This window comes from Scyliorhinus torazame, chromosome 12 (assembly GCF_047496885.1).
Source record: "Scyliorhinus torazame isolate Kashiwa2021f chromosome 12, sScyTor2.1, whole genome shotgun sequence".
NCBI lineage: Eukaryota > Metazoa > Chordata > Chondrichthyes > Carcharhiniformes > Scyliorhinidae > Scyliorhinus > Scyliorhinus torazame.
Window position 1 is genome coordinate 145,600,539 of NC_092718.1, and position 18,981 is coordinate 145,619,519.

The window sequence follows — 18,981 nt, forward strand, 5'->3', positions numbered from 1 at the left end:
GACAGCTAAAGGCAGGAAATATGGCATTGTTAAAGTAAGTCACCACCAAGGTTCCTCCCTACCCGGTAACGTGAAAGCTGACGTCCTAGCGAAGGCAGGCTCACGACATGGCCGCTTTTCAACACGGTGTTGGACCCAGCACAGGATCGCTCCAGATCTAGGACCGGAAAGAGGCCGGCTGCGGCCAAGGTGCTTAGGGGGTTTATGGACCACATGGGGGGAGTGGATCCGTGGAGATTTGCCAGGCCTTTGGCCAGAGAATTTTCTTTTTTCTCCCACGTACACAAAGCCTACTCCCGGATAGATTTTTTTGTTCTGGGTAGGGCATTGATCCCGAATGTGGAGGGAACGGAGTATTCGGCCATAGCCATTTCAGACCACGCCCCGCACTGGGTGGAACTAGAGTTGGGAGAGGAGAGGGACCAACGCCCGCTGTGGCGGTTGGATGTGGGACTGCTGGCAGACGAGGAAGTGTGCGGGAGTGCATTTAAAGGCATTTGGAGGCCAACGACAATGGGGAGGTGCAGGTGGGAGTAGTTTGGGAGGCACTGAAGGCGGTGGTCAGGGGAGAGTTAATCTCCATCAGGGCTCATAGGGAGAAGAGAGAGGGCAGGGAAAGGGAGAGGTTAGTGGGGGAGATTTTAAGAGTGGACAGGAGATATGCAGAGGCCCCTGAGGAGGGACTACTCAGGGAGAGGCGAAGTCTCCAGGCGGAGTTCGACCTGTTGACCACAGGAAAGGCAGAGGCACAGTGGAGGAAGGTACAGGTGGTGACATACGAGTATGGGGAGAAGGCGAGCTGGATGCTGGCACATCATGGCAGCGAGGGAGATAGGTTGAGTCAAGGATGGAAGGGGAACTACGGTGCGGAGTGCGGTGAAAGTAAATGAGGCATTCAAGGCCTTCTATGAGGAGCTGTACAGATCCCAGCCCCCAGCACGAGAAGAGGGGATGCGACGATTCTTGGACCAACTGAGGATCCAGAGGGTAGAGGAGCAGGAGGTGGCTGGTTTGGGGGCACCAATTGGGTTGGAGGAGCTGATTAGAGGACTGGGGAGCATGCAGGCAGGGAAGGCCCGGGGACCGGATGGGTTCCCAGTTGAGTTCTATAGGATGTACGTAGACCTGTTAGCCCCGTTGCTGGTGAGGACTTTCAATGAGGCAAGGGAGGGGCCTGCCCCCAATGATCTCTTTGATCCTGAAGTGGGATAAGGACCCACTGCAATGTGGGTCGTACAGGCCGATCTTGCTCCTCAACCTGGATGCTAAGTTGCTGGCAAAAGTGCTGGCTACGAGGATCGAAGACTGTGTCCCGGGGGTGATTCACGAGGACCAGACAGGATTTGTAAAGGGCAGGCAGCTAAACACCAATGTGCGGAGGCTCCTAAACGTGATTATGATGCCATCGGTGGAGGGAGAGGCGGAGATAGTGGCAGCTATGGACACGGAGAAGGCCTTTGACCGAGTAGAGTGGGTGTAACTCTGGGAAGTGTTGCGGAGGTTTGGGTTCGGGGGAGGGTTTATTAGCTGGGTTAAGCTCCTATATAGAGCCCCGGTGGCGAGTGTGGTTACGAATCGGCGGAGGTCGGAGTATTTTCAGCTGTATCGAGGGACGAGGCAGGGGTGCCCCCTGTCCCCCCTGTTGTTTGCATTAGCAGTTGAACCTTTGGCCATGGCATTAAGGGAGTCCAGGAAATGGAGGGGGGTGGTCCGAGGGGGAGAGGAGCATCGAGTGTCGCTGTATGCAGACGACCTGTTGCTGTATGTGGCGGATCCAGTGGAGGGGATGGTGGAGGTCATGCAAATTCGAAGAGAGTTTGGGGACTTTCGGGCTATTCGCTCAATGTAGGGAAAAGTGAGCTCTTCGTGGTGCATCCAGGGGACCAGGGAAGAGGGACAGATGACCTACCGTTGAGGAGGGCGGAAAGGAGCTTTCGGTACTTGGGGATCCAGGTAGCTGGGGGCCCTGCACAAACTTAATTTGACGCGGCTGGTGGAGCAGATGGAGGAGGACTTCAAACGATGATACATGATGCCACTCTCGCTAGCGGGCAGAGTACAGTCGATTAAAATGGTGGTCCTCCCGAGGTTTCTTTTTGTATTCCAGTGCCTTCCAATTGTGATCACCAAGGCCTTTTTTTAAGAGGGTAGGCAGGAGCATTATGGGTTGTGTGTGGGCGAATAAGACCCCGAGGGTAAGGATGGGGTTCCTGGAGTGCAGTAGAGATAGAGCAGGGCTGGCGTTGCCGAATCTGGGAGGCTACTACTGGGCAGCCAATGTGGCGATGATCCTTAAGTGGGTGATGGAGGGAGAGGGGACAGCATGGAAGAGGTTAGAGATGGCATCCTGCAAAGGAACGAGCCTGGGGGCACTGGTGCCGGCACCGCTGCTGCTCTCGCCGACAAGGTACACCACGAGTCCGGTGGTGGCGGCAACGCTAAAGACCTGGGGGCAGTGGAGATGGCACAGGGGTGCGATGGGAGCCTCGGTGTGGTCCCCGATCAGGAGTAACCATCGGTTTGTCCCAGGAAGGATGGACGGGGGTTTCAGAGCTGGCATCGGGCAGGGATTAGAAGAATGGGGGACCTGTTCATTGATGGGACGTTTGCGAGCCTAGGGGCGCTGGAGGAGAAGTTCGGGCTACCCCCGGGAAACGCGTTCAGGTACAGTGAGGGCGTTTGTGAGGCGACAGGTGAGGGAATTTCCGTTACTCCCGGCACAGGGGATTCAAGACAGGGTGATTTCGGGTGTATGGGTCGGAGAGGGCAAGGTGTCGGCGATATACCAGGAGATGAAAGAAGAGGGGGAGGCTTTGGTAGAGGAGCTGAAGGGTAAATGGGAGGAGGAGCTGGGGGAGGAGATTGAAGAGGGTCTGTGGGCTGAGGCCACAAGTAGGGTTAATTCCTCTTCCTCGTGTGCCAGGCTTAACCTGATACAGTTTAAGGTGATTCACAGAGCGCATATGACAGAGGCGAGGCTGAATAGGTTCTTTGGGGTGGAGGACAGATGTGGGAGGTGCTCAGGAAGCCCGGCGAACCACGCCCATATGTTCTGGGCGTGCCCGGCATTGGATGGGTTCTGGAGGGGTGTTGCGAGAACTATATCTAAGGTGGTGAAAGTCCAGGTCAAGCCAAGTTGGGGGCTAGCACTATTTGGAGTGGCGGACGAGCCAGGAGTGCAGGAGGCGAAAGAGGCCGGCATTCTGGCCTTTGCGTCCCTGGTAGCCCGGCGAAGGATCTTGTTAGCGTGGAAAGATGCGAAGCCCCCCAGTGTGGAAGCCTGGATAAATGACATGGCAGGGTTTATCAAGTTGGAGAGGATAAAGTTTGCCTTGAGAGGGTGTGTGCAGGGGTTCTCCAGGCGGTGGCAACCGTTCCTAGACTATCTCGCGGAGCGTTAGATGAAGTTCGGTCAGCAGCAGCAGCAACCCGGGAGGGGGTGGTGGGGGGTTTCTTCCTGGGGGCACTGGAGCAAGAAAATACATAAATGTTCAGGAAAGTTGACATGTGCGGGAGGAATCCAATGTACAAAGTTCTGTATTATGTTGATTTGATATGTTTATGTCTTGCTATGCGACTTTTCTTTTTGTTACCGGGGGGGGGGGGGGGGGGGGGGGGGGGGGGGTTGTACGGTTGAAAATTTTGTTGAAAAATTCTTAATAAACATATTGTTAAAAAAAAATTTAAAAGGAAACTTCCCAGCTCCCTCCGAAAAGTTCAGGAATTCTTTGACGGTCCATGAGGGAATTGCTTTCAAAGCTGAAATTTATGTAGTCCCCACCCAGGACAGGAATGAGATAATTTGTAAGTTCCATGACGGACATGGACACCAAGGGATTGAATCCACCCGTGCCCACCTCAGGCCCCTCTGCTGGTGGCCGGATTTGAAAACAGACGTATCCCATTACGTCGAAAACTGTTTAATTTGTGCTCAAAACAACCCCGATAGGTATGCGAAAAAAGCGCAGCTACGACACACCCGCCCTGTAAATGGCCCGTGGACAAACCTTCAATTGGATTATATAGGTCCTCTCCCCCCTCCCCCCCCCCCCCACCCCCTGCAGAAATGGATACAAGTATGTGTTACTGGTGATAGACACATTTACGAAATGGGTCGAGGCGTTCTCCTCGAGAACAAATACAGCCAAGTCAACGGCAAAGATCTTAACAGAACAAATTTTTACGAGATGGGGACTCCCCAGTAGTATTGAGTCAGACCAAGGTTTCAATTTACGGGAAGGGTCATGAAAAATGTGATGACGATATTTGGGATTAAACAAAAGTTCCACATTGCCTATCACCCGCAGTCCAGCGGCATTGTGGAGCGCATGAATCGGACACTAAAAGCCACACTTGACAGAGTATACAGTCGGACAGCAAGTAATGATCACCTTATACAACCCCAGCTCATTCCTCTCCCCTAAATTTGCAGGACCCTATTCAATCTCAGACAAAGTAGGCCCCTCAGTTTATAAAATCACATATCCAAATGGAAAATCTGGATGGTTCCATGTAAATCTGCTTAAGGTTTATGGAACGCAGTGCAGCCACTCTCACTGGCGATGGCAGACAATGAGGACCCGCCCACTGACAACCCGAGTTCCCCCTCTGTTAGAATCTGCAACTTGAAGGAATGTTAAATTCTGCCGACTACGCCAATTGTTGAAACCTTTAATTTATAGGATCTTAACTTGCCGAACTACGCCAAGTTGGGGAACATTGGCAAGCCAGCCAGCAGTTCAGATCCCTTTCAATACAAGATTCCAATTAAAGGTTCTCAACAATTGGCGTAGTCAGCAGCTGGGGGGAGTACTGAGGACGACCTTCAGAGGCCCAGGTGACGACGGAAAGCTTCAAAGATAATCGGAGGAGGTCCGGAACCTTCGGGAAGCTTCGGAGATAATCGCAGGAGGCCCAGAAGACAGCCGGAACCCACGGCTAGACTAGGGCAAGAAATATCTTTTTCACCCATTAAGTCTTAAAGCCGCATCAATCAGTACTTCGACCCTTGAAAAGAACATTTTTATAGACTGTGTTAAATAAATCAAGTGCCAGTCGTTGAGACTAACGTAGACGTGAGTGGAAGATTAGTCACTGCAGTAACTAAAATAAAACGGGACTGAAAAAAATAGTCACGGCAGTCGGCGATCAAGAAAATTTATGGCTGATTCAAATCAAAGTGTAGATTCAGAGCCTTTAGCAGGCAGAAAATTACTCCCCACTACATCCAAGGGGGGTGCTGGAATACCAGATGTTTCTGTTGAAGATATGTTTGGGGATTGTAGATCTTTCACTCGTAGGCAATTTAACCTATGTGAAACCTCAAAAAAAATTGAATCAAAGTATGGTATCCCCAGAGGACAGTGGTCCTTCAATAATATCAAGAGAGCATGGGGAAAATGCACACGATTACACGGTGCAGAACGTGTAAAATGGTCCCTGGTAATTACGGGACAGATACACAGTCAGCAAGAGATCATTATTAAAAATAAAAGTGATCATCAGCTTCAGTCCACTAAAGACCAACTAATTGCAGTTGCTGAAGATTTGCAAGATGCAAAATCCAAACTTGAGCATTATGATGAAATTAGAACAGATTTGCAAAATAAAACCTCTGAACTCCAGCAGTTATCTGTTCAAATTGCAGAATTTCAAAGTTTTTAAAGTGGAGTCAAAATACCATTAACTACTGAGCAAAGTGATGATGAGTATAGGTCCACTAAAAACCAACTAATTGCAGTTGTTGAAGAATTGCAAGATGCAAAATCCAAACTTGAGCATTATGATGAAATTAAAACAGATTTGCAAAACAAAACCTCCGAACTCCAGCAGTTATCTTTTCAAATAACAGAATTCCAAAATCAAGTTTTTGAAGTGGAGTCAAAATACCGACAATTGCAATTAAAAACTGAGCGAATTGAACTTGAAAATTGCAAGTTAATGAAAGAAAGATGTGTTTTAGAAAGAGATATAAACAACGTAACTGAACACTGCAATTCTTTGACAAACAGGCTTTCTGTGCAGAAATTTGAACAAACTCAGAAAGCAGCACAAGCACCCCACCTAGTGGCACAATCGACAATTGCAAAGCCGAGATCAATTGTTAAAAATAAATGATTGTCTCGGTGAGGTGAATCAGACGAAGATAGTGTTCCTACAATACAAAATACTAAAGTAATTCGACTAGCCCCTTTAAAACACAAACGGGTTAGAGTTGGAAGCAAAAAAATAGAAGATGGTGAAACTATCACTAAATACATATTTGACCACCAATGGGTCCTTTGAAAATTGACGAATGGTCCAAAGATCTTCCACACCCTAAAAAGGGTGGTATGACCACATGGGATGGAATCCACAGATTACAAGCCATTTACAGTCTCCACCCATTTGATGGAGTACAAATTCTGACTATCATGCTAGGTACTCGTGTAATTTCAACCCTTAGAAATGAAGAAGTTGCCCTTGGAGACGATTTGCAAAATCTAGAAGCTGGTTGGCTAGCAATCAAGAATTGGCAATTAAAATTTCGCTCCCCGAGGACCAATTGGTCTAAGATCACATCTTGCATTCAAAAAAATAATGAAGATATTCAGGATTTTGAGGAAAGATTTTTCACATACTTGGATGGAATATTCAGGGATGACACTCGACCAGGAAAATGACACATGGGATGCAAGCACTTATCCATTAAAAACGGCTTTTATAGCCGGTGTTAAACCTGAAGTTTCTGCTGCCTTGAATTTGGGTTTACCAGCGTGGGCCACAGCTGGCACATACCGAGACATAGTTGACCAATGCATTCAGATAGATCATGGTTTGCACAATCAGGCAACGTTTAACACTGCAGCTGCTCAAATACAGCCTATTGCTCAAATCCAGCCCATGTTACTTGCTGCTCCAGCGGCGGCTGTTGCAGCACCTGCAGGAATATCAGCAGTAACTACAATTTCACCACCAGCACCAGAGCAAACATGTACCTTTGCTCCATTACAACCATGTAAGAAAATACCACAATGTCTTTTCTGTGGTAGAGTAGGACACTGGATGGCAAAATGCTATCAAAAACAACGGATGGATTCAAGAGATGATAATGAAGTAGACAATGTTCACGACAATACATCTCCACCTCGTGGTCAACCATGTAACACGTACCAACAAGACACACCCGGTATGGCTTCTGGTCAGCAACACTGGCTAAGCAACTACAACCATGGTTTGCTTTTACAGTTAATCAACAACAGTATCATAATAGCCCAACTGTTTACCACATGGCTTTACAGAATCATCTCAGGCAACTGCCTGTTCGGCCTTCCACCATTATCCAATAGGAAGATGATGTTCTGATAACCTCCATCAATAAAGATGATCATGACAAAGACTTACGGGTGGTCTTGAACCACCTCAGTACTAACAGTCACAAAGCTAGCTTTCACAAAGCACAAATTGCCCAGAAAGATGTTTACTTGGGACAGAAAATTTCCAAACGAAAAAGGGAACTTACTCAGAACAGAACGGCTGCCATCAAAGCAGCTAAAGAACCCTCAATGTATCGCTAAAAGGTTGCCAAGAACTGTCAACTTAAGAAAACTGTCATTATTCTGAACGTTGCTTTATTAATTTAAAGAAATTAACATATCTTGTTAGCTGTGTTTCCTTTAACAGAATCGACAAATTCATCTACAGAAAATCAAGATACAGCACAAGATTGGTTCAGTTATATATTTAATAAGCTATTGTATTTGATATTTTAAAATAAAAATGTTTAAAATTAGCCTGGAAATTAAAACTTCAAACAATGTGGAAGCTGGTTTTTAAAAAAACCCAACTCAAATCTATATTCCAAAAGAACAGATCATAGAACATAGAACATAGAAAATACAGCACAGAACAGGCCCTTCGGCCCACGATGTTGTGCCGAACCTTTGTCCTAGATTCGTTCAAAGACATTTGATAACGGGAATTTGGCAGCAATCCAACTTTTACTCCCAGTCCATTTGAGTGCAAAAAAAAAAGTTTAGAGATGCGAATGGCATCATTCCAAGCTATGCGCCTCTTTTTGTCTCTGCAAGAAAATTAACCCTTTCAACAAGCTTTTGTGTATAATCCAGAAGATGTCAAAGACTTGACATCAATTTTGATAATCATTTTACCATTTATTACTAGATCATATGTTCAACTTTTATTGTATAATCATTTTATTTGTATACATGAAGTTATTATTAATTGTTTATTGCTGAATTATGTAATCATGATATCAATTTTCAATCAGTATATCAATGTTAAGATCTGTAAAATGTTAACCGTGGTATTACAAAATCGAATGGCACTTGACTATGTGCTGGCTGAAAAAGCTGGCACCTGGGCCCTGATTGGTGCAGAATGTTGCACTTTCATTACCGATAACTCTAAAGAAGTTAAAGATTTGGCATTACATATCCAAAAAGAAATCAAAAAACTTGATCCACCCCAATTTATCTCTCTCTGGGATAAAATTTGTGGGTGGTTTGGACACACTGGATGGAATGTCCAGAATAAGAATAATCCTATTCTCCTGTGTAGCTGTATTCATCATTTACATAACATACCAATGTGATCAAATTTGATTAATTTATTAATTATAATAATAATTTTGAAATGCCTGTTGCAATGTTAAGTGTCCATTCTATTGTTTAAAACTGTAATGACAATATGAAGGAGTTATTCATTGCGCTTTTACCTGTCCTATCGCATTAATGATGTATTTTATCTTATGGTGATATATCTCACTTAATTTTTCGATTCATCAAAGGGCTGACTGTCGAAGCCAGGTATTTCGAATACAACTAGTATAGGTAAAAGATAGCTGTTTAAGCATAAATATTAAGCCCCAGTTTTAAATACCCATTTATACAGCATAATTCACTTTTACTGAGGTCCGTTGTTCTGGCAAATGCATATTTTCAAAGTCAGTGTGATATTAAAACAGCACAGTTGCAAGACAATTTGACACTGCTTGTGCTAATTGTCAAGGACAAGGACTGAATACCATAGCAACATGAAGGCACCATTGTCCACAATGCAGATAACAGCTAAACTCGCTTAAAACCAGTCTATTGCTGGTAAAGATTAGCAGAATATCACATTCCATAACATGCAGACATGAAACAATTAAAAGCTGATGTTGCACATTGAAGATGGATGGCTTGCCATCAAATCAAATGTGTTTGAGTCTAACCCAAACCAATTAGGATTATATTGGGGTGTGATTAGATGACTTAAGACAGATATGAAAGTGTATAACTGAAAAGTTTCCGCCCGCCATTTTAGTTTTGTCTTTTGGGGGTTCTGTCAGTTTGTCTTTGTGTTAGTCTGTGTCAGTGTACTTTTGACTTGAGTTTGAGTTTAGCTGAAGATTAGCTCTCTCTCTCTTTTCATGTTGCATTGCCAGACTTTGACCTTTTAAAAGTTACTATCGAGCTGTCTGCCCAAGCAAAAAAGTCTGTAATTCTCTGAAAGCTGCGAATTGTCTACGAATTGCCTTTTAAATGACTTTCAAATTGTAATCAAGCAACTACAAATAAAACAATTCTTTTTGGCACCTGAGAAGTTTTAACTGAAGTTTCTGCTGAGTCCCAGTATTCGCAAAGTGCTACTGGTAACCGAATAGCAGAAATGATATAAATTCCTTCAACTTTACACAGTCGAATAATACTAGGAATCCAACAACTTGGCATAGTCCAGAAATATTACAAATCTTACAACTTGTCGTAGTGCGCCAGGACTTTGATTCATCAACTAAGCTTCCCCCAACTTGGCGTAGTTCGGCAAGTTAAGATCCTATAAATTAAAGATTTCAACACCCTCCCCCAGCAGCACGTCCACAGACACAACCTTGACCACGACCCCAGAATCAAATTTCACCCTGATGCTTGATTCGGCTGCTAGCGACAGCATAACTGAAGCCCGAGAGACCCGAACAAAGCTCCCATGAACCAGGCCCCAGTCACTACAGGCCCAGAGACCCAGACCACGATCTTTGAAATTTGCCCACACTGGAACCTGATCCGCCACCCGACGATAGCGACAACCCCCTTGCAGCCTCCCTACGGAACATGAAACACTGGCACCGTGATAATTCTGGTCGCCTGACAAGGAATGGTGAAATGGCCCTCACATCGGCACACGCCGCATTAGCACGCAAACTCCATGAGCGAGTTTGGCACCCGGGAGATGGTGACAACTCCGAGTCTGACTCTCACCATGGTAACCCCTTTGAAAGTCTTTTTGGAATGGAACCTTGAGGTGTCCAGATGATGACAGTCAGGAACCGATTGAGATTTACGGTGTCCTGTACTCTGATGGAACCTGCCCACCTTTATGTTTAGTTTGTTTTAAATGTTGTTCGTTCTCTCTTGTACAATTTTGTGTGTTGTCCTCAGACGCTTTCTTGATGCAGTCATAACTATTCTTCCGACGCCACATGGCAGTTAAAGAAACAAGTTTGTCTGGAGCCCATATATTTACAAATTCTTACCGCTCTTGGAAGGTCACTCAGGCAGTGGAGTAACAGCACTTATCCCCGCCCTGTCTGAGGACCCCCTATATAGTTGGTCAGCCAAGTTCGGGTAGTGGAGCAACGGCACAGATCACCGGCCTACCCGGGGATCCCACCCATTCTTGCCCTGCGGATCATATGCACCACCCCATTAGGATACTTGTTTTTGAAACTCTTTTGCTGTTCTTTTCTAGCCCCGTGGTTTAAAGAATGCTTTTTGCCACAACTTTTGCCCTTTCCGGCAACCCTTCGGTTTCTATCCCCCACGTGCTATTTGCATGTCAGAAACACTTGGTTGGAAAAACAAGTTTACAGAGGACGGAGAAATTGTCCGCCCACTCAGCCCATCGACCACAGGCTGCGAGCGCGCTCGCGCTGTGACACAATTTTTTTCCCGGATGTCTTGTCTCCGCAAATGGTTGGTTTTTTTTTTTTTTAAATGAGGGAGTCACATATGGTGACGATTCTAATGGGACATTGACGTTAAGGAGAAACAGAGGCACACGAGATATTAAACAACAAGATTATAACAGATACTATACTTGTTCCCCGAGGAAGATACGAAGACACTTGACGGCGAAGGAAAGCCTGAATAAGATGAAGACGACCATGATGATCGGCATCATGATCGTCGCTGGAACAGTACAGTTGCGCGCGTTATCCACCTCTACCCCCCTAACCACACAGGTCCCGAACACGACTACCCGACACAACACCCCCAGCCCGGACACTACACCACATACACCCAGCCACCGATACCCCCACATGGTGTGAGAACCTCATCAAGTGGTATTCACTGTCCTACACAGTGGAAGCCTTACTAGTGATAGCCATATTGTGCAGTGTCATTCAGATGATTAGATTGCGAAAATGGAGAAGTAGAGCCTCCCGCCCTCCAGTATACACATTTAGAGCCCCTTTCCTCAGACTCCAGCAAACCCCACACTTTCTGAACCTTCCTCTTTAATAAATTTCACGGTTGTTGTTTTGTTAATAAAGCTTACTTTACTGTGTATGAATGTTAGTAATAGGAAGAAATGTGATGCTGCTATCGGATTTTTGTATTGTAAGATAAATTATTTGATTGTTAAATAGCAGCATTTGATTGTTAAATAGCAGCATGAGTGTAGTCTAGTTAGAGATTCACCTGAGGAAGGAGCAGCGCGCTGAAAGCTAGTGACATCAAAACAAACCTGTTGGACTTTAACCTGGTGTTGTAAGACTTCGTACTGTGCTCACCCCAGTCCAACGCCGGCATTTCCACATCATAGTTAGAGGTTCCCTTTTTATTGAATGTTAAATGGCCCCTTAGAAATTCTTAGATAGGTGTTGTTTAGGCAAAATTAGGTAAATGTTTTGGACCCATAGGACAGGAACCTGTCCTTAGTTAAGGGTACCCGGCATTTCTGAGAACAAAGAAGACCCAGTATTGTGATCCTCCACGCTTCCCGTTGAGGATCAAGAGGACGGAGTGCAGCCATCTGGGATGGCTACTTCCAACTAGGTACAGAGAAACTTGCAAAGCCTAGTGAGTAAAATGGACAAGCCAAGACTCAGGCAGGCTCAGAGCCTGGAATGCATATTTGTAAGCAAGAAGTCCAGACGGTATCGAAACTCCAATTAGCATTTTAATGGAGCCGATTAGCATTTGATGGCCCATCTTCACCAAAACAAAGGACTGGTACTCGAGCAACCGGGACAGTCCCAGACATTATGGTGCCACTCCCTATTCAAGGGAAACGCAAACAACGGGGTCAATGACAGCTTGGGACATGCCCAGCCATCCAGATGCCCGCCCACGTATTGGTCACGGCCATCGCCAAGTGCAGCAACACCAGAAGCAAGAACAAGTTTAACGCCCGCTACCAGACGGATGCGCCCAGCTGAGCAGCAGTTACTCCTTCGAACCAGATAGATCCAGAAGCAAACAGCGGCCACTGTTTTCTGACCCAAGCCGGGTGCCCGACGTTAAGTACAGGTGGTCTTAGTCGATAGCAGTAGTTAACTAGTAGCGTTTATGTTGCATGACTAATTATATGTAAATAAAGTACCCTTGACCTTGAACTAACTAACTGGTGTTTGGCTCTTTGATCGATAGCCGGTTGAAACTTGTGGTGATATGATTTGATACCTGGCGACTCTAAGCATTAGGACATAGATAACATAGAAAGAAGGGCAAATTCACTGATTGCCATAATTGGAACTGAGCCACAGAAAAGACAAGTAAAAGAAACTCGCAACAGTACACACCAGGAAGTACATGCCATCAGAATGTGTCTCGTGTCATCACAAAATTTTGCTTTTTGAAGTGTAGTCGGCAAAAGAAACTGGAGAACCAGAAGAGATTAATCACAGCTTGTACAAACAACAGAATTCACACATTGAACAAATAAAAGATACTCACTTAACCAACAGCTGCTGGCTTTCTGGTTCTGTCGCGGCTCTTTGAAATCCAGATCCCTGAGCTAGAGGCAAGATTGAAACTTATTTTCCATTAAACACTTATACAAAAAAGCATTGACAATCCGTATGTGGACAACCGGTGACACAATAACTTCAATTTTCAAACTTTAATGGATTTAAACCTTAGCAGAAAATATTACCTACTTAATATCATCTTGTGGACAGAGAAGACCTCATAATACACCATGGAGTTCAGAATCCCCCATTTCAGCAGTGAAGTAGGGGTCTGTCATTATTGGAGGCTGTAGGGTAAACAAAATGTCCAACATCCACAGCCCACCTGGAAGTGTCATGCAACACGGTAAAGGGATTGCACAGCAATTGCAGGGCTGGCAGTACCTGGGTTTAGTATCATGGAATGATACAGCACTGGAAGCCATACATACCTGTGTCTGCTCTATTCTAGTATTCCCATGCTCGACAGCCCCAGATTTTGCTTCTTCTTCAAGTATCCCATTTCCTTTTGGAAATTATTACTGAATCTGTCAGGCAGTGCTTTCCAAATCCTAATTCTGGTTACCAACCCTTCTGCCATCGTAGTGTGGCGACTAGGAGATTTTCTCAGTAACTTCATTGCAGTGTTAATGTAAGCCTACTTGTGACACTACTAAAGATTATTATTGCCAGAAGCTCAATGGCTAACATGAAGAGCAATGGAGAAATGGGCAACACTGTCTGGTGCCCTGCCCAATGTGAAGTAGTCAGAGGAAGTCATATTCTTGCGGATGTTGACTTTCAAGGAATTGTACATCAAGCAAACCCAGAAGAATTTGGGGCCAAAACCAAAACTATCCAAGATCTCAAAGGTAGTTCCACTCCACCCTATCAAATGCCTTTTCTGCATCCAAAGATACTGTAACTTCAGGTTAGGGGGATAGGCCAATGTTTGAGAGACCTCAGACATTGAAATTATATCAGGGAGACATGGCTCCAATCCAGGTTGCCAGGACTCACCAGCATCTTAACATCCGTGTTAAGAAGTGAAATGAAGAAGATATGACCTACACTCCATTGGGTCCTTACCCTTTTTCAGGTGCACAGAGACCTTGGCTTGGGTCGTGGATTGGAGTAACGAACCCCGAGACAGTGAATCATTGAACAGTCCAAAATGAAAGGTATTAGTTGCTCTGAGAGCCTCTTAAAAATTTGGGCCGTCAGGACCGGGGGATTTGCCAGATTCCAGCCGACCAATACATTTCTGTACTTCTTCTGGGCTTAAGAGGGACTCCAGTTCCTGTTTCTTCAAGGGTCGGGATGTGTAAACCATCTAGAAACCTCATCATGTCTGAAGTGTCTGGAGGAGGCTCTGACTCATACAGCTAAAAAGTACTGAAAGCCGCATTAACCTGGAGAGGCCGAGACTAGATTCCCTTCTTAGCTCCGAATCGGAGGAATTTTGCAGGAGGCTGCCCGATTCTGGAGTTGATTCGCAATAAGACTATGTTCGTAGAAGATGCCCCTTGAACATCTTAGCCAACGCACCGCTTTGTTCGTGGAGATCAATTCAAATTGCAGTTGCTAGTTTTTTCTGTGCATCATTAAATTCAGCGTTGGGGGAGCAGAATATTGGCAGTCAACCTCCAAGATGGAGTCCGTCAGCCTTTGTCATTCCTCGCTCTCCTTTTTCACAATGTGAGTTTTATATGAGGTAATTTCACCCCTTATGACAGCCTTTAGGGTTTCCCAATCGAGTCGACAGAGAAATTGATTCTGTTTTGTTGAGTTTGATAAAGTGTGCTAAAGCAGCAGACAATCACTTACAAAAATTTGTCATCAGACAATAAGTTGGTGTCTAGTCTCCAGGATGGGCACTCAGGAGGGTCAAAATCAAAGCAAAATTCAACATGGTCCGAGATGGCAATTGCCGAGTATTCAGCTGTTCTCAGACGGGAGGCGGGACCTGTCAACTGTCATGAGAATGTCACTAAGAAATGTTTGTCTGCTCAAGTGGCTGCAGTGATGTCAGTGTGTGGATGGAGCGGAGCTCTGGATCTGATTTTTAGTTTCGCTTTGAGGAAAAGCTTGGGTGTGTCTGTTTTTTAGTTTCTTTTTAGTGTTTAGCAGTGAGCCAAAGGTGTAAATTTGATCTCTCTGCCATCTAAAGACCATCTAGAGATCCTTTGGTGAATTCAGAGTGATAACTGCTCTCAGTAGAGAATTTAAACCTGATGTGCTTCCGTAAAAAAGTTTTTTTGTCTTATGGATGTTAAAAGGAAAGTTTAAGGATTACTTAGAGTGCTGTATTCTTTGGGAGTTGTATTTGAATTGATGATTGCTAAATGCTCACTGCATGTTTTAAAAAGGTTAACAGAGTTCATAGAATAAACATTGTTTTGCTTAAAAAAATTACTTTTAGATTTCTGCTGCACCACACCTGTAGAATGGGCCATGTACTCCCCATACCACAATCTAGTAAAAGTCGTGGGTCAGGTGATCTCCATGATATACTTTGGAGTTCTCTAAACCCTGGCCCATAACAAATTGGAGGCACGAGGGAGTAAAAGTCTATCTATTGGGTTGGCTTTGTGAACTTAAAGACGGTGAGGAGTGAGCATATTGCGGTAGCTTTTCAGGCGTGTTATTTTAGTTTAAGTAGGGGGTGTGTTGTGGACAATGGCTCTTTCAGAGGCTCTGAAATTTTTGTGGGTGGAGATGGTCACACGCAGAACCTTACAGACAGAGACCAAAAACAGACTGTTAAGATTTGGCAAATACATTGCATTTAACATTACCTGCCAAGGTACAAAAAGATGAGGTACTTACGGCGGTAGCTGAGCATTTAAAATTGCCCAAGATACAGTCTGACACAATAGAAATGGCAAAACTTCAGTTACAAATCAAGCAACTTGACCATGAAAAAGAATTAAAGCAGCTTGAATACAAAATGAGAGAAAAAGAAAGAATAGCCCGAACAGAACAAAAAGTGAGAGAAAGGGAGATACAGATCAGGGAAAAAGAAAAATAGAGAGAAAGAGATAGAGAGGAATAAGAAAAAGAGAGATAGAGAGGAAAAAATTATTTGGAGGAAAATATAACTAGTCTGATTAGTAAGTTTGTGGACGAAACAAAGGTTGGTGCAATTGCGGATAGCGATGAAGACTGTCAAAGGATACAGCAGGATGTAGATTGTTTGGAGACTTGGGCGGCGAGATGGCAGATGGAGTTTAATCCGGACAAATGTGAGGTAATACATTTTGGAAGGTCTAATACAGGTAGGGAATATACAGTGAATGGTAGAACCCTCAAGAGTATGGACAGTCAGAGAGATCTTGGTGTACAGGTCCACAGGTCACTGAAAGGGGCAACACAGGTGGAGAAGGTAGTCAAGCAGGCATACGGCATGCTTGCCTTCATTGGCCAGGGCATTGAGTATAAAAACTGGCAAGTCCATGTTGCAGCTGTATAGAACCTTAGTTAGGCCACACTTGGGTTATAGTGTTCAATTCTGGTCGCCACACTACCAGAAGGATGTGGAGGCTTTAGAGAGGGTGCAGAAGAGATTGACCTCATCTGGAGGGCATTAGCTATGAGGAGAGGTTGAATAAACTTGGTTTGTTCTCACTGGAACGAAGGAGGTTGAGGGGCGACCTGATAAGAGGTCTACAAAATTATGAGGGGCATAGACAGAGTGGATCGTCAAAGATACTTTTTCCTAGGGTAGAGGAGTCAATTACTAGGGGGCATAGGTTTAGAGAAAATGTATGAGGCAAGTTTTTTTTTTTTTTACACAAAGGGTAGTGGGTGCCTGGAACCCGTTGCCGGAGGTGGTGGTGAAAGCAGGGACGATAGTGATGTTTAAGGGGCATCTTGACAAATACATGAATAGGATGGGAATAGAGGGATACAGACCCCGGAAGTATAGAAGATTTTAGTTTAGACGGGCACATGGTCGGTGGAGGCTTGAAGGGCCGAAGGGCCTGTTCCTGTGCTGTACTTTTCTTTGTTCTGGTCAATCTTTGATGGTAAGAGATGAGGAATTATGTAGTTTGGGAGGAATATTGCCAGAAAAAGTGGTAATTTGTGGAATTCAGGGTGAGAAGAGTAGTGTTCCATTATATAAGGTAAGGTTGGAAAGTCCAGTGATGAGTGGTGAAGTGGTAGTAGGTGTAATAGAGAAACTATCTTGTCCAGGAATACAGTTTATCTTGGGTAATGATATAGCTGGATCGCAGGTGGGAATGATGGCTACTGTGGTTAATAAGCCAGTGGAAAATCAGACAACTGAAGTGTTGAAGGACGAATATCCTGGGAGTTTTCCAGATTGCGTAGTAACAAGGTCGCAAAGTCACAGGTTAAGACAAGAGGAGAAATCAGAGAATGATGATACAGGTGAAGTGCCATTATTGGCAAAAATTGGTGAGTGAGCAGTCGGAACTTACATTAGATTATTTGTCAAATTTTAGGGAACGATTAAATAGAGCAGGTGAATTGGTGCACAACGGGACTTCCGGTGGCGGCCATGAGGGAGTAGGTCGCACATTTGGTGGCTCCCGTTTCGGTCGGACTTTTGGACCGTTCCCCCCGATTTTTTTGCGCTTTTGACCGCGGAACTGGAAAGCAATAGTACTTGGGCGCTGAACCCATACAGTGTTGTATGGACTTAAGCAGCCAGGAGGGACCGTAAACATAGAACATTACAGCGCAGTACAGGCCCTTCGGCCCTCGATGTTGCGCCGACCTGTGAAACCAATCTAAAGCCCATCTACACTATTCCCTTATCATCCATATGTTTATCCAATGACCATTTAAATGCCCTTAATTTTGGCGAGTTCACTACTGTTGCAGGCAGGGCATTCCACGCCCTTACTACTTTCTGAGTAAAGAACCTACCTCTGACATCTGTCCTATATCTATCTCCCCTCAATTTAAAGCTATGTCCCCTCGTGCTAGACATCACCAGCCGAGCAAAAAGGCTCTCACTGTCCACCCCATCTAATCCTCTGATCATCTTGTATGCCTCAATTAAGTCACCTCTTAACCTTCTTCTCTCTAACGAAAACAACCTCAAGTCCCTCAGCCTTTCCTCATAAGATCTTCCCTCCATACCAGGCAACATTCTGGTAAATCTCCTCTGCACCCTTTCCAATGCTCCCACATCCTTCCTATAATGAGGCGACCAGAACTGCACACAATGCTCGGAATGCGGCCGCACCAGAGTTTTGTACAGCTACAACATTACCTCACGACTCCGAAACTCAATCCCTCTATCAATAAAAGCTAACACACCGTACACCTTCTTATCAACCCTATCAACCTGGGTGGCAACTTTCAGGCATCTATGTACATGGACACCGAGATCTCTCTGCTCATCCACACTGCCAAAAATCTTACCATTAGCCCAGTACTCTGTCTTCCTGTTCCTCCTTCCAAAATGAATCACGTCACACTTTTCTGCATTAAACTCCATTAGCCACTTCTCAGCCCAGCTCTGCAGCTTATCAATGTCCCTTCCGCACGGTCCACAACTCCACCGACTTTCGTATCATCTGCAAATTTACTCACCCATCCTCCAGGTCATTCATAAAAATGAGAAATAGCAGTGGCCTCAAAACAGATCCTTGTGGCACACCACTAGTAACTGAACTCCAGTCTGAACATTTCCCATCAACCACCACCCTTTGTCTTCTTCCAGCTAGCCAATTTCTGATCAAAACTGAATCTCATGCCTCCGTATTTTCTGCAATAGCCTACCGTGGGGAACCTTATCAAACGCTTTACTGAAATCCATATACACCACATCAACTGCTTTACCCTCGTCCACCTGTTGGTCACCTTCTCAAAGAACTCAATAAGGTTTGTGAGGCACGACCTACCCTTCACAAAACTGTGTTGTGTATCTCTAATCAAATTATTCCTTTCTAGATGATTATAAATCCTATCTCTTATAATCCTTTCCAAGACTTTGCCCACAACAGAAGTAAGGCTCACTGGTCTATAGTTACCGGGGTTGTCTCTACTCCCCTTCTTGAACAAGGGACAACATT

The 18,981-nt window shown here is 44.9% G+C and overlaps 1 protein-coding gene across 1 annotated transcript in view; it reads right to left on the reverse strand.

Annotated features, from left to right (window-relative positions):
• Window positions 1-18,981, reverse strand: part of LOC140386635 (aurora kinase C-like) — a 50,035-nt gene that overhangs the window by 13,806 nt on the left and 17,248 nt on the right. Inside the window, exon 3 of the mRNA XM_072469136.1 lies at window positions 12,939-12,999. Within this exon, the coding sequence (XP_072325237.1) occupies window positions 12,939-12,999 (61 nt within the window). The remainder of the gene's footprint in view (window positions 1-12,938; window positions 13,000-18,981) is intronic.